Source organism: Terrapene carolina, unplaced genomic scaffold (genome assembly GCF_002925995.2).
Source record: "Terrapene carolina triunguis isolate 2854851 unplaced genomic scaffold, T_m_triunguis-2.0 Scaffold189, whole genome shotgun sequence".
Lineage (NCBI taxonomy): Eukaryota > Metazoa > Chordata > Testudines > Emydidae > Terrapene > Terrapene triunguis.
The window spans coordinates 4,095,738-4,112,426 of record NW_020664540.1 but is presented as its reverse complement, the minus strand read 5'-3'; the positions used below and the strand labels follow the sequence as shown (position 1 = coordinate 4,112,426).

General features: G+C 45.7%; 1 protein-coding gene across 1 annotated transcript in view; it reads right to left on the bottom strand.

The window, feature by feature from the left end:
* Positions 1–15,635, bottom strand: part of CEP170B (centrosomal protein 170B) — an 80,649-nt gene extending 65,014 nt beyond the window's left edge. The window contains exon 1 of the mRNA XM_029912104.1: positions 15,531–15,635. Coding sequence (XP_029767964.1) covers positions 15,531–15,635 — 105 coding nt within the window. The remainder of the gene's footprint in view (positions 1–15,530) is intronic.
* Between the last annotated feature and the right edge of the window lie 1,054 nt (positions 15,636–16,689).

The following is a 16,689-nucleotide window of genomic DNA, read 5'->3' as shown; positions in this document are numbered from 1 at the left end:
TAGAAAACCATGATTAAATCGAGTCTTCCTGACTAGTGATTTAAATCATGATTTAAATCAATTTGATTTAAATCAAATCCACCCTGGGGCAGAAGGAGAAATTCAAAGTTTCTCCGCTTCTAGTACAGAGCCTACTATCAGTTCAAATAACTTATCTTGTAGACAAGAAGTGTGCTTTTCCTGAACACTCAATAACAGCATTTACCATATTTTCTGAAGGGTAATATGGAACGTGGAACAATACAATATTGACTTACACAGTATTTCTTTTCTGGAAATATAATCACTTCTTAATAATGTTACGTTGCTCTGTTTCTCCAACACGGTCTATACTACACCATGTTTTAAATACCTAGAACTTACCATTTACCTCCAATTAACAAAGTTATACAAAAGGAGAGGTACTGTGCACTTTGAAAACCCCCCTAAAGCTACATTAGATGGGGGCATATTTCCAAACACACCTACCTAAATCTTTGTGTGCCAATCTGAAAACCTCCACCAGCACCCTGCATCAGCCCTTTCATTTACTGCAACTACCCACGCAGCCAAGTGGTATGTCTGTGGTCCTTGAAAATACGCTCACTACATTAGTCACATAGCCTCAAATCCTGAGCCTGCTGGGTTAGAACTATAAGCAGCTTAAAAATGTGGCTCTGCAGTGCAGGAATCCAAAGCAGTGGAGTCCCCATGGAGGGAGATCCCATACCGCAGAGAACAGATAGTGTGTGGCAGGTCTCCATGGCTCTATGTATAGAGAGCAGGGAGGGTTCCAGGAATCACGCAGGGAAGAGAAAGGAAAGAAAACAATGGGCGGCTGACAGATTCAAAGCGAGATCCACAGGGTCAGAAACCTGCCTGGGGAGAGAGACGGGGGAGAATCAAGCCGTCTCTTACATTTCCCCATATGGTTTAGTAGCAGTCAGACCCCAGGTCTCTATGTAGATCCAGATTCCGTTTCTCCCCAGGCTCGGCACAGGACCCACAGGCAAAACCCTTCTGCTTCAGCTTTATGCACAGGATCAAGATTTACAACTCAACCTTTGGATTTGAAACTCAATGCCAGGAGGGATCATGGTACTGGAGATAAATAAGGCTGTCAGAAAGTTGTGGTTTTAGGCTCAAAGGTTGCGGCCACCGCGCATTAAAGCTACGGTTTTGTCAAAGGGAATTGCAGCTGGGCCAAATTTAAGTGGCATTGAGGTAGGGGCACCATTTCAGATTGCAGTGACGGAGGCAGCTTACAGTGGGCGGTCCAGGGGCCACTTACACCCAGTGCGGGCACACACTGCAAGGAACAAGTCCCCAAGTGTGGGCACCATGTGTTGGGGGAAAGGAATGTAGGGTCTTCCCTCTCTGCACCACATCCAGCCCTGCCCTCCCCTCCCCCAGCCCCTGGAGCTCCTAGGAGGGAGTTGCAATCATAGCCCAGAGTGCGCAGGAATGCAGGGACCAGGCCCCCCAGCCCAGTGGCAGCACAGGCTCCCCCTCCTCATACCCCACCACCTCCATGCTGCAGTTCCCTGCTGGGCCTGGCTTCCAGAGGCTCATTTCAACACCGCCAGCCCTTGGGTGCTGCTGTCAGTAGCAGGGGCCAGCCTCTCCACAACTGGCTCCATGCGCCTCAGCTCCCCGCCCCAGGATGGGACCACGAACAGCCTCCCCCTGACAAGAAGAACAGCCCAGCTTGAGTTGTGTGTAGGCTAAGCACAGGAGGGTCAGCTCCCTGGCCCACCCTACCTAAATGGTGGCCCTGCATGACTCCCTGAAATTCAGCCCAGCTGCCCCTCCATCATGACAGAGGGCGGCCAGGCCAAATTTGCGAGTGGCATTGTGAAAAAGCTGCCGTGAATGCAGAAAGTTGCTGCTTCCGCAACCTCTGAGATAAAATAAATACATGATGGCAGTTGCTGTATTCTGTATGTTAACGATAGTCTGATGTGTGTCACTGGCACTCAGATAACTGCAGCACTCCGGCAGCAACCTGCAACAAACGTTCATTCTAAGTCAAATACTTTCCATGCTGAGCAGGTTACAGTTCTGTCAGTAACAGTTGTTCCTAGCACTCTGGGAAATGCTCAGAGCTAGCCACAGTGCAAAACAGCGACTGTCCCAGTAAGGAAATTTAAACCTCCTGGTGCCAGCCTTTGAAAAGGGACCACCGGATCAATTTAAAAACCGCATACTCTGATTTGAAATTTGCTCACTTATTATTTTTACAAGTAACACCCAAAATTCACATCACCAAGAGAGATTACCCAGCTGGATTTCTTTTCCCTCGTTTGTCTACTTTGTGCATTTGACAGCATTTTGTGTACAGTCCATCTTGCTATTTCTCCAGTACAATCAGTTAAGCCCTGCCACAGATCTGTTACAATGGACACATGTCAAAGTAGGGCATGCCTTGTCTTCAATGGGACTCTGCATAAGCATAGGGGTATGTGCTAGAGCAGCCCACTGGTCAGTGAGTGTTGTGCATCTCCACTTTGTGCCCAATCCACAGGGGATATGAGTCTATTAAACTCCCAGGAACAGAGCCAGGCCTCAAGCGGCAGAGGTTGATGCTTTTAGTCCCATCACAACCAAGATGGTGGACACGAATAGATTCCAATGCAGAACCGGGGCCCTGGTATAGCAACCAGGAGTGGAAAAATATTTAAACACACACACACAACCCAGGAAAATAAAACTGCAAACGCCCAGCAGTTGGCCGGGGGTTTCAGAGGTGGGTGCAGTGCTGGAAACTACTTAATCCATTATTTTGAAACAAACTAGATGTGCAGCTGGCTAGAGCTTTTGTGGTTTTATCTCTGTGGCGCTCTCGCCACTTGTCAAGATCTCCAAGGTAATATTCTAGACAGGGGAAGGAAACAAACCCGTAATTCAGCGGGTCAGGATCTAGACTCTTCCGGGAGTATACGTCTTAAGCAGAACATACGTTGAATTTTCTCACCCAGTTTGAAATAACATGTCTATAACTCATCGTTTAACCATCTCTCGACCCAGCTACTGCAGCTTCCTCCTCCCTGGCTTCCCTGACGCTCTTTGTGCCATTCTGCAATCCGTCCAGAAGGCTGCCACAAAACTCTGGCTTCTACGTTTACTAGGAGCAATGAAAGGCTAATGCCCCTTCCCCCAAACACACATACAAACCAAATAGTCCAGTCACATCCAGCCCTCTTCTGGTCCCCTTTGCTCACTGCCTCGTGTCCTTCAATTCCAGCCCATGCTACAGTCTTCAGGCTCTGCTCAGCTTAGCTCCTACCTACCACTCTACTCTTCCTTTTGCTTAAGCCCTCACTACCTTTCCTCTGCTCAAGCTGCCTGAGTATCTGCCCACTTCACGTCACACTACTCATCCCTGTTCCTCCCTCCCAATTGCTTGCTGCATGGGAACCACCTCCGGCCTTTCCCCACAGGGTCTACCATGCCTCCAGCCCCTTCAAGACCTGCTTCTTGGGTGAGCTGGATAAGCGTTAACCCACCCCTCCATTAAGTGTTAGCAAAACAGACACGGAAAAAACACAAAACCAAAATAGCAAGGCTATAGTCAGACATCATGAAACTAGGAGGACATGTGCTAATCTCCCGGCTCATTCACGTGCTTGCAGTTACAGCACAGCCCCCATTTATATGTGGTCTGTAAGGCTGTAGGCGCCTCAGAGCAGGGACCTTTGTCTTCAGACTAGGGCTGTCAAGCGATTAAAAAAATTAATCTCCATTAATCGCGCTGTTAAACAATAGAATGCCATTTATTTAAATATTTTTGGATGTTTTCTAAATTTTTTAATATATTGATTTCAATTATAACACAGAATACAAAGTGTACAGTGCTCACTTTATATTTATTTTTATTACAAATATTTGCACTGTAAAAAACAAAAGAAATAGTATTTTTCAATTCACCGAATACAAGTACTGTAGTGCAATCTCTTTATCATGAAAGTTGAACTTACAAATGTAGAATTATGTACAAAAAAATAACTGCATTCAAAAATAAAACGATGTAAAACTTTAGAACCTACAAGTCAACCCATTCCTACTTCAGCCAATTGCTCAGACAAACAAGTTTGGTTAAAATTTGCAGGTGATAAAGCTGCCCACTTCTTGTTTACAATGTCACCTGAAAGTGAGAACAGGCATTCAGCTGGCACTGTTGTAGTGGGCGTCGCAAGATATTTACATGCTAGATGCACTAAAGGTTCATATGTCCCTTCATGCTTCAACCACCATTCCAGAGGACATGTCTATGCTGACGACGGATTCTGCTCAATAACAATCCAAAGCAGAGCGGACCGACACATGTTCCTTTTCATCATCTGAGTCAGATGCTACCAGCAGAAGGTTGATTTTCTTTTTTGACGGTTCGGGTTCTGTAGTTTCCGCATCTGAGTGTTGCTCTTTTAGGACTTCTGAAAGCATGCTCCACACCTGGTCCCTCTCAGATTTTGGAAGGCACTTCAGATTCTTAAACCTTGGGTTGAGTGCTGTAGCTATTTTTAGAAATCTCACATTGGTACCTTCTTTATGTTTTGTCAAATCTGCAGTGAAAGTGTTCTTAAAACGAACATGTGCTTGGTCATCATCCGAGACTGCTATAACATGAAATATATGGCAGAATGTGGGTAAAACAGAGTAGGAGACATACAATTCTCCCCCAAGGAGCTCAGTAACAAATTTAATTAACCATTATTTTTTTAACGAGCGTCATCAGCATGGAAGCATGTCCTCTGGAATGGTGGCTGAAGCATGAAGGGGCATACGAATGTTTGACATATCTGGCATGTAAATACCTTGCAACGCCAGCTACAAAAGTGCCATGTGAATGTCTGTTCTCACTTTCAGGTGACATTCTAAATAAGAAGCAGGCAGCAGTATCTCCCGTAAATGTAAATAAACCCGTTTGTCTTAGCGATTGGCTGAATAAGAAGCAGGACTGAGTGGACTTGTAGGTTCTAAAATTGTACATTGTTTTGGTTTTGAGTGCAGTTCTGTAACAAAAAATATCTACATTTGTAAGAGATTACACTACAGTACTCGTATGAGGTGAACTGAAAAATACTATTTCTTTTATCATATTTACAGTGCAAATATTTGTAATAAAAATAAGAATATAAAGTGAGCACTGTACACTTTGTATTCTGTGTTGTACTAGAAATCAATATATTTGAAAATGTAGATAAACATACAAAAATGTTTAATAAATGTCAATTTGCATTTTATTGTTTAACAGTCCAATTAATCGCGATTAATTTTTTGAGTTAATCGCGTGTTACTGCAATTAATTGACAGCCCTACTTCAGATATGTCTGTGAAGCGCTTAGCCCACTTAATGAACAAATACATAGTTTAAGACAGGGGTCCCCAACGCGGTGCCCGTGGGCGCCATGGCGCCTGCAGGGGCGTCTAAGTGCACCCGCGTACTGGCCAGTGGACGAGCATTCACCGAAATGCCGCCGCCAAGCAGCGTCATCCAGATTTTCGGCGGCGACGCCTCTGGATGATGCTGCTTGTTGGCGGCATTTCGGCGGCAACACCTATTGACGTTGCCGCTTGTCGGCGGCATTTCAGCGGATGCTCGTCCGCCGTCACGGTCCTCCGTGGCTCATCTGGCGCCTGCCAGATGAAAAAGGTTGGGGACCACTGGTTTAGGATAATCTGAGACCTGGGGTCAGATCTGCCCTTCCAACACTGGTGCTAAAGTCAGTCCCAGGACAGAAGAGAGGCAGCTTCTGCCTCCTGTAATGAAGGCCTGGTTCAGACCCTATGGGCCCCTGCAATGGTACAGTAAGGCTGGAGCACAGGATTGCCCTGACCTCTCCTGCTTCCACCCCAGACAACGCCAGGACCAATGCCTCAACAAGGGGGACGGAGGGGCATTAGAACCAGTGGAGCTGGCTCTGCAGAACCCATAGAGTCTCCTGAGCCCGGGTATTCCGGAAGGGTGCTACAGCACAAGATGAATTCACCCAAAGAGCATCAGCTAGAGTGAAAATGTAGCCAAGTAGATTAAAAAGTTCATGTTAATTTCCTCGAAGCCACAGCTCTGTATGCTCATTATACGCTATACATATGAGACAAAAAAACCACGGTAAAAGAACATCATTAAGGCTGCAAATTCAAACTCTCCGACGTTAGGAAACATCAGAAGTAAAGTTGCCAGTGCAATCTTAATTCAAACACATTGGACCTATGTGTTATGAGACAGTATTTAATTACATAACCACATAGTATTTTCCCCACCAGATCCCTCTCTCATTCAGCGCACAGGGCAGACAGAGCTCACTTAATGAGCAGCTATTCAATATTTTGTTTTCTACTCTTTGTTCTATATGTGGTTCCTTATTTACTGCACATTGTTCAACCCCTGCTCTGAGGACAAAATTATTAATTTCCTCATAGGTTTTTCGGTGGTGCCCATCAGTACAGAATCACAGAAATGTAGGGCTAGAAGGGATCTCAAGAGGTTATCAAGCCCAGCCCCCTGCACTCAGGCAGGACCAAGTAAACCCGGACCATCGCTGACAGGTGTCTGGCTAACCTGTTCTTAAAAACCTCCAATGACGGGGATTCCACAACCTCCCTTGGTAACCTATTTCAGAGCCAATGGCCTAACAAGGCCCCTGTGCAAGAATAAATTAGGGGCCCCATTCCCAATTCTGAAATCCACCCAATACAGCCCCCCTCCCCCCATCCGCTTGCTCCTGCCTAGCTCCGCATAGCTCCAATCCAGCTCTCCCGTCACACAGCTCCTGCCTAGGTTCCCTCCAGCTCCCTCACAGCCTCCCTACAGACCCCCAGCTCTCCCAACCCCAATCCAACCACCCCTCCAGGCCCTTTTAGTTCCCCTTCTACCCCTCCAACTTTCCTGATCCCCCTCCCAGCCCCATTTCAGGCCCCCCCTCAGCTTCCCCACTCAGTCCCCTCCATCTCTGCTCCAACCCCGGCCTCCCACACCCTGCAGCTCCCCAGCTGTGATCCAGACCCACCGAGTTGCACTCCAACCCTCTTCCCCCATCCTCAACAGCTGTAATCAGGCAGCCCAGCTCTACCCAGTTCTGTTCCATCTCCCTTTCTCCCATCCCCCCAGCTCTGATCTAGCCCCCCAACTCCCTTCTTCCAATCCCGTAGTCCCCCTCCCCCAACCCTTCCCAGTCCCCCACAACTTTCCCACCCTGTACAAAGTGGCTTTTACCTTGTGCGCTATCTCCCATCTTCAGGCAACTTCTGTCCCTGCACATCCCCAGGCACTTTGACCCCTCTCCCCCCCCGCCCCCAATGCCTTCTCCACGTGTCTTTGTCAGTTGTTCATGCCCAGGGTTACCCCAGCCAAAGGGACCCCCCATTCCAGCCTCGCTCATTGCCCTGTGGGGCCAGTGGGCCCTGGTACAACTGCACCACTTGCACCACGGTAGCTATGCCACTGTCCAGTGCTTAACTATCCTTATAGTTAGAAAGATTTTCCTAATATCTTAGGCCTGGTCTAACTCGGCCAGTGTCTACACTACAGTGTTGCTCCCACCGATGTAAGTTGCCCACTACACCGACCTAATAACTCCACCTCTGCAAGAGGCATAGTACGTAGATCGATGTAGTTAGATCGCTGGAGTGTCTGTGCAGACACTGCATTATTTACATCACCTGTTGGCTGTCAGCCCGTGTGTGGCTGACAGCCAGAGCCCCACCGTCCAAGGGGGGTGGACTCCAGCTGTCAGTGCCCCACAAAGTTAAGTCAATGGAAGCACTCCTAGTGAGGATGTGCACCACCAACAGAGGGGACATAGTGTGGACTTGTACGCTGACATAACTTAGGTCAACTTAATTTTGTAGTGTAGACAAGGGCTAAACCTAAATCACCCTTGCTGCAGATAAAACCAATTACTTCTTGCACCACCTTCAGTGGACATGGAGAACAATTGATCACAGTCCTCTTCATAACAGCCCTTAATATATCTGAAGACATATCAGGTCCCCCCTCAGTTTTCTTTTCTCAAGACTAAACATGCCCAGGTTTTTTTTAACTTTCTCTCATAGGTCAGGTTTTCTAAACATTTTATCATTTTTTGTTGCTCTCTTCTGGTCGCTCTCCAATTCTTCACCTTTTTCCTAAAATGTGGCACCCAGAACTGGACACAGTACTCCAGCTGAGCAGAGTGGGACAATTACCTCCTGTATCTTTCATACGACACTCTTGTTAATACATCCCAGCATATTAGCCTTTTTTTGCAACTGCAGCACATTGTTGGTTCATATTCAATTTGTGATCCACTATAACCCCCAGATCCTTTTCTGCAGTACTCTGCCTACCCAGTTATTCCCCCATTTTGTAGCTGTGCGTTTGATTTTTAATTCCTAAGTGAAGTACTTTACACTAGTCTTTACTGAATTTCATCTTGTTAATTTCAGTCTAATTTTCCAATTTGTCACAGTCATTTTGAATTCTAATCCTGTCCCCCAAAGTGCTTGCAACCCCTCCCAGCTTAGTGTCATCGGCAAATTTTATAAGCATACTCTCCACTCCATTATCAAAGTCATTAATGAAAATACTGAATAGTACCTGGACTGGAACTGACCCCTGCAGGACCTCACGAGATACTTCCCCACAACTTGACAGTGAACCATTGATAACTACTCATTGATAGTCTATCAAACAGTTCTGAACTCATCTCATAGTAATTTAATCTAGAACACATTTCCCTAGTTTGTTTATGAGAATGTCATGTGGGACTGTGTCAAAAGCCTTACTAAAATCAACATCCACTGCTTCCCTCTATCCACTTGGCCAGTAACTCTGTCAAAGAAGGAAATAAAGTTGGTTTGGCATGATTTGTTCTTGACAAATCCATATTGGCTATTACTCTTTACCCTCCTATCTTCTAGGTGCTTACAAACTGATTGCCTAATAATTTGTTTCAGTATCTTTCAAGGTATTGAAGTTGGCCTGACTGCCTGGTCTACAATTCCCCAGGTCCTCTTTGTTTCCTCTCTAAAGGCAGGTACTATGTTCAGGGCAGCTCCAGGCACCAGCGCAGCAAGCGCGTGCCTGGGGCGGCAAGCCATGGGGGGCGACCTGCTGGTTGCTGTGAGGGTGGCAGTCAGGCAGCGTTCGGCGACATGCCTGCGGGAGGTCCGCTGGTCCCGCGGCCTCGGCGGCAATTCGGCGGCGGATACGCCGAAGGTGCGGGACCGGCAGATCACCCGCAGAAACGCCGCCGAATCCGCGTCCCCAGCGGACCGCCTGCAGGGATGCCGCCCAAGGCCGCCTGACTGCCCTGCTTGGAGCGGCAAAAAACATAGATCCTCCCCTGACTATGTTTGCCCTTCTCCATTCCTCTGGGACCTCACCCACTCTCCATGAGTTCTCAAAGATAATTACTAATTGCTTCAGCTAGTTCCTAAGGTAGAGCCTTGCACGGATACAACCTTTGTATCCGCATCCGATCAGAGATCCACAAAAATGGTCCATGGGTATAAAGCGGATATCCACAGATATGCAGAGCTTTTGATACAAAATTTGTATCAGCATCTGATCTACAATCTGCAAAAACAGTCTGCGGATAGCCACAGATTTGCAGGACACTATCCTTAAGTACCCTAGGATACATTTCATCAGACCCTGCTGACTTAAATACTTCTAACTTATCTAAATAATCTTTAACCTGTTCTTCCCTATTCCTTCCCCCTTGTTAATATTAATTGTGTTAATCATCTGGTCACAATTAATCTTTTTAGTGAAGACTAAAGCAAAATAGGCATTAAACAACTCAGCCTTATTGACATAATCCATTATTAACTCTCCTTCCCCATTAAGTAGAGGACCTAAACATTCCTTCATCTTGCTCCTAATATATTTATAGAACCTCTTCTTACTGCATTTTATGCCCCTTGCTAGGTGTAATGCATGGTGTGCCTTAGCAGTTCTCATTTTGTGTCTACATGCAAAACATGAGTACAAAAGAATAACACAAGCAGTCGTCCATATTTCCACTTTTTGATTTTCAGGTCATTAAAGAGCTCACGACGGAGCCATATTGGCCTCTTACTATTCTTCCTTTTCTTTATCTGGGGACAGGTTGCTGTTTTGCCTTTCCTACTGTCTCTTTGAGAAACTGCCAGCTCTCCAGAACTCCTTATCCCTTAATTTTCTTGCCATGAAGAGTTCGGTGAGTTAGTAGCTGAGTGTTTCATAAACATTAATGAATTTATCTTCCCAACAGCCCTGCAAGGGTATTATCCCCATTTTACAGATAGGGAGCTGAGACACAAAAGTATTTAGGTCAAAAGTTTCCACTAATTTTGGGGGCCCAGTTTTAGACACCTCAGACCTGATTTATCAGAGTATTTACCATCCCACACATAGTCCCAGTTTCCTTCCCCAACCAGCCTCAGTTCCCCATTCACAGCCCCTCGTGCGATTTATCTCTTCCCTAACCCTCCCCTCTCGGCTCCGATTCCTAATGTACCCCTTTCTGGGCTCCTCATCCAATCTCAATCTACCACCCACACCCTCCCAGGTTCCTGGCCCAGTCTCCCCCTTTCCTGGCTCCTTTTCCCACTCTCTTTGCCTGGCCAGTTCCAGTTCTCCCCTGCATCCCAGGGCCTTAGCAGGGCCTCTCTTCCCCCTCCCCCCATCACATTGGTTCTTAATCCCCGACCCCTTGGTGCCCAACCAATTCCAGCTTCCTCTTCCCCACACACAGCTCCCAGTGCCAGCTTCTTCTTTTTTTTAATGGTTGGTTCTCAGTAAGAATTTTCAGTTTATGAAAACTTAATTCTCTTCATTTTTGTTAAAACCCCAAATACAAAAAAGATTAAGAAGAAGGTCAGAGTGGATTAAAAATGCCAATTATATTTTTCAGGAAAGTTCGAAAAAAGTTGTTGTTGTTGTTTCCCCCCCCAATTCCCCCCTGGGAAAAAAATCGTTTTGACCAAAACATTTTCATGAGAAATATTTTTAAAATGATTTTTTCCCCCCAAAAAAGGTCATGGAAAATTGGCATTTTTTACTGTGTTATTTAGAGGTGGACCTTGAAACCTTTACTCATATGTTGAATAATATCTTACTCCTTGGATAATCTCATTAGAATCAAGAGGACTACTTGAAGAGCAAACTCAACGTGAGAATGGCAGAATTGAGCCCCTAACTATTTATAATAATCCAGGCTGCACCTCAAAATACAAATCAAACCCAGTTTTTCCCTTTTACTAATGTTCAGAACCAAAACATGCCTCACAACTACTTGCACTAAAAAGCCTGACAACACTGCAGAAGTATTTTAAATATTTCTAATCCTCTAAGTAGGTGTAGAAGATTTCCAGAAAGATTAAGTTCCTGCCTAGCAAACCAATTTTGTTTCAAGCTTTAAGGCTACAATCTTCTTCAACTGGTTGACTGCGAACAGTAGATCCAGTCCACTGAATGAAATAAGTGAACCCGGGTCAAAATAAAGCATATAGCATCCCTTTATAATTCTGTAACAAAACAGTAAAGCATTTTAATTGTTTAGGAATCTATTGTTACCTGGAAGCAACTCAACTAAAGAAACTTAAAAATAAGAATCTATCCCCACCTCACCCCACAAAATAATTCCTAGAGCAGTAGAATAACAGATAGTGTGTTCTCTGGGGCAGGGACTGTCTTTTGCATCACATGAGGCCCTGATCAGGCCCCTAGTCATTACCACAACACAACTACTAAATAATCATAATGTTAGAGACCTATTAGGTTATACATTCCATTCCCCTGACAATACCAGTCTGCTGTATGTGTACTAGGAATAATTTATTGCTAATGGCTCGATCCCTGAAAACACACTTCCAAACAAAATAACTCTACAGTAAGCACGCTGACCCAGAAGTTCTAAACAAATGTACTGGTTCCAGTAAACTAGTAGTACAGTCCCCACAGAAGAGCTTTGCCAATACACCTCTATGCAATGCACCGTGCAATGCCTCCGCTTCTTAGGCCCCTCCGAAGACAAACTGTCGTGCCAGTCTGCACAGTGGTTTTGTGATAAAGTCATTGTAGCAAGAGGTCTATTTTTAGACCCCCAACCTCCATCTGTGCACATGCAACTTTGCAAACACATACGTGACATGTGAAAATTCTATAATCTGCCTTAGATTACTGTAAACTCATTTCATCTGGAACCTAAGACAGCTCTGAAGAACGTCTCTAGAAGTGAACAGCTAGTACAATAATCCACTATGCTGCTCAAAATGAGAAGTTAAGTATCATCTAAAGCAGTGGTGCCCAACCTTATTACACAGGAGGGCCACATAAACCTAAGCACAACCTTGTGTGGGCCAAACAGATTCTCTGCCTGGGGCTGACAGCCCAAGCCCTGCCGCTTTATGAAATGCTCTGGCGGGCTATGTAGGGATCCCAGAGGCCATAGGTTGGGCACCCCAAGCGAGAGAAAGACTTATTACCGAGGACAGCAAAGAAATGCACTCAGAAAGGGTCATGTTTCATGTGTCACACGAACATCGACCAACTGGCCTTAATAAGCAATCCACAGCTTTCAGTCTGGGTGAGCAGTGAAACCCGCCTCCCTTCACTCTCTCTCCCAGACTCCCAACCACAATCACATCCTCCTCACAACTTCTATTAGAACATAGAAAAAAACATAGAATGTCAGGGTTGGAAGGGACCTCAGGAGGTCATCTAGTCCCACCCCCTGCTCAGAGCAGGACCAATCCCCAGACAGACTTCTAGTGGCGCCTACTTCATTTCCCCCTACCTGTGACCCACCAAAAAGAGCCAGATTGGAATGTAAAAGGATCCCTGCTGCTAGGCTTTGCTGCTGATGGCATGAGTCTGTTAGTCCAGGAACAGCACGGTGCTGAATCAACTCTCAGCCTCACAGAGCAGCTCCTCAGCCGGAAATACTGCAGCAGAGGAATTGCGAGGCTTCAGTCTGATAGCTCTGAAATGGGCTAACACTGGAAGAAATAGCGACCGAGATTTTTAAGAGTGACTACTGATTTTGGGTCTCCATTTTTGAGTGCCCAACTAGAGACACCCGATTTTCAGAAAGTGCCAAGCACCCACCCTATGAAATCAAGTTCCTTTAAAAGGCCTTAAGTTGGTCACTTAAAAACTCAAGCCCTTTGGAACAATCAGGATTTTTGAACAGTCAGATACAGCCCTACAGAAAATATTAGGACATTTTTAACCTCTGCACGTCTTACTTCCCACTCCCAAACGTAGAAATATAAGAAGACAAAGCAAGAAAGCATGATCAAGGGAAACCCGAACAAATGAAACAATACGATGCTGGAGTGTCAAACTCTGGAAAACCCAGTCTAGCCATTTCATTCATTGCAAATCAATGCGCCCAAAACACCAAGTTTTCCTTTTGAGTAGAGGTTTCTCAAATGTTGTTATAGCTAGACCACAACTTAATAGATTGATTGCTTGTCAACACCCCCCCTCTGATTGGAAACCCAATCTCTCCCCTCCCATCCGTAATCACACAAAGTCCCTGCAGCAGCTACAAAAATTGTTTGCACCGGAAAACAACATTAGAAAAGCATTTATGACATGTCTTTACACTATTTAGCAAGTGGAAACCGGGAAGAGCGCCCCACTGCGCAACAGCCAGCTTTCTGCCAAACACCACTAAATGCTGCGCCCAGTGATCTGGGGACGAGTGTACAGGAACCTCTGCTTCACGCAGGGCAAGACAAAGCCGCTGCCCCTCTTTGCAGCCCAGTTCATTTGTAACTAAAAAAAAAAACAGCCTCACAACGAAGATCTCTCTGCATCTAAATATTAATGTTTCTACTAGGCCAAAGCCAAGAATTTTGGTCCTGAATTTTCACAAAGTCCTGAGGCAAAGGGCTCCTGGTTAACGTTCTTCTCCAGTTTGTACATCTGTATGTTCAACACTATGTAGCGTTCTTTATCTGAAACATCTGACTATCAAGGCCAAGACTGCAAACAAACTGGATTATTCCACCGAGGGGTGTGTGTGTCATCTTTATGTACAAGTAACACAGTAACTTTTTGGGACCGAAGGATGCCGTCTCGTTCACGCCACCACATCAGCTAAAGTTTCTGCACTGAACATTCGTGTTTCTTTTAAGTCCCTGGCTTGGATCTTCTCTGAAAGCACTAACAATGTAATTAAATGTTAAGTTAGCAAAAACCAAAATCACAAGCATCAATGGATGGTATATGCAGTAAAATCTACAGAAAAAACAGCCTAACCACTCAGCATGACAGGACAGAATCGTGTTTCTTTTGTGTAGTGTCTGTATGAGCAGCAGTACGGTTACTCCTGGGGGAATTCTGTAGCACTGAGCAAGTGCAGAATTAATGTCCCCTGCAGATTTTACTCTTTCCCAGCAGAATAATTGATTCACACGTCCCAGGCGGGTGCGTTTGGTTTGGGCATTGGAGCCAGCCAGGGGAAACGTAAATCACTGCATAGGGGGGCGCGGCAGGGAGTGTGTGCAAGACTCTGTCCCTCTCGCTTGCTATCGCGGTGTGCCTGGAGCCGGAGAGGGGCATGGCTGGGGAATCCCCAGCCGGTGGCTCCGACCATACGCCGGGCTCCAGCTGCTAGTCAGGTGCTGAACTATCTGTACATATTTCAGAGCTGTACCAGATCAGGGCCTAAATTCACTCCTAAGGATGTCCTGCCCTTTAGGATATGTCTACACAGCAAAGAAAAACCTCTGTCTGGCCTGGGCCAGCCAACTGGGGCTCGCGGTGTTGGGCTGCAGGGTTGATTCATTGCTGTGTAGACTTCTGGACTGGGGTTGGAGCCCAGGGCTCTAGGACCCTGCAGGATGGGAGGGTCCTAGACTTCTGGTTCTAGTCTGCGCCTGTAATTCTGTACAGCAATGAAACAGCCCCACAGGCTGAGCCCATGTCAGCTGGCACAGGCCAGCCACGGGTTTTCCTTTGCTGTGTAGACATACCCTTGAAGTCTTCTGTGTTTTACATACATGGAAATATTAGTATTGCCCTCTGCTCTGTGGAGCCATATACATGTGCTAATATGTCAAGTAAGGAATCTATTTGTCAAAACAAATTTTCTGACTCTTTTTTTGTTGTCTATATTGTTACAGACATACTTGCTGACAGGTATTTTGAAATAAATGACCAAAATAATTGAAAATGGCATAATTATATTGTGTTGACAAATAAAATATGAAGAATTATGCAGAATTTTAAAATATAGTGCACAGAATTTTGAACTTTTTGTCGCAGAATTCCCTCCGGAGTAGCACTGTTCATCTGTTCCAGTCAGTTATCTTACAGCTAATGAAGCCCTGACTCTGAAACTAATCACTGGGCCATTTGAGAAAGCTCACTGTCACTTTCATAAGTCCATTAAACTTCTGTGGATATGGTAAATTTAGCCTCAAATCAAGTTCTGATGAACTAGGGGATTTATTTAAAAGCAACATTTAGGTCTGTAACAGCTTCTAGACCCCTAACTTCACAGTCAAGGCATCTACTACATCTTCAAGGGATATTTACCAGATCAGAACATTTTTTATGAAAATATCTTTACCTGGAGCATTAGTTCACAGTCATCTCTGCCAACAAATATCATCTCCCGAGGGAGCCGGTGGCGAATGCCAGTGCTGCTCACCAGGAACCACGAAGTCACACTCATTTTGGTGTTTGGCACTTAACCTTTAAACATCCTGAACAAATAAAACAACACATATATAGTTTGTTATTAGTTATTGGCCAATAACAGAAGCAAGTTAATTGACAGCATTGAAAATAATCTGAATGTATTAAACAAGTTTTGTGGGAGTTTATAAACAGATTAAAATACATGGCTACTGGAATCCAATGGCTACAAAGCCGACAGGTGGTATAGAAGCAGAAGTATTTATTCACACAACACACAGTCGAACTGTGGAACTCTTTGCCAGAGGATGTTGTGAAGGCCAAGACTATAATGGGGTTCAAAAAAGAACTAGATAAATTCATGGAGGATAGGTCTGTCACTGGCTATTAGCCAGGATGGGCAGGGATGGTGTCCCTAGCCTCTGTTTGCCAGGAGCTGGGAATGAGCGACAGGGGATGGATCACTTGATGATTACCTGTTCTGTTCATTCCCTCTGGGGCACCTGGCATTAGCCACTGTCAGAAGACAGGATACTGGTCTAGATGGATCATTGGTCTGACCCAGTATGGCTGTTTTTGTTCTTAAGCAGGAAGGCTCTCTAGACCAGGCTCTCTCTGGGCACTGACAACCCACTGCATCCTCCAGACTGGCAAGGAGCACAGTGCATGCTTCCTCCACCTCCATATTCAAACAGCCAAGCTGGTCCATAACTACTGGCCATACCAACTCCGGGAGCAAGGAGACATAACATGCCCTCTTATGCTCCTTTGCGGGGTACCCATATCGCAGGCACAACACAACGCATGGGGAGGGGAAAGGCAGGTGGGTGGGGAATGGCCATATAGGGCAGGGAGTGGGCAGAGCCTTGTATCCCCCCATCTCAATGAGCCAGCCAGAGGAGCTCAGCTGGTACATGGTGGGGGATGCAACCTGCTACGGTTCTGTATCAGTAGCTCTTTACTTCCCCACCCCACCCCCACAGCAAGTGGGAAGAACTAGGGAACAGATTGTGGCTATCTGCGTTGTATCACAGTTGGCTCGCCAGTCTGCTCCAGGACAGTGCAGCTACATACTTCCCATTATACCAGGC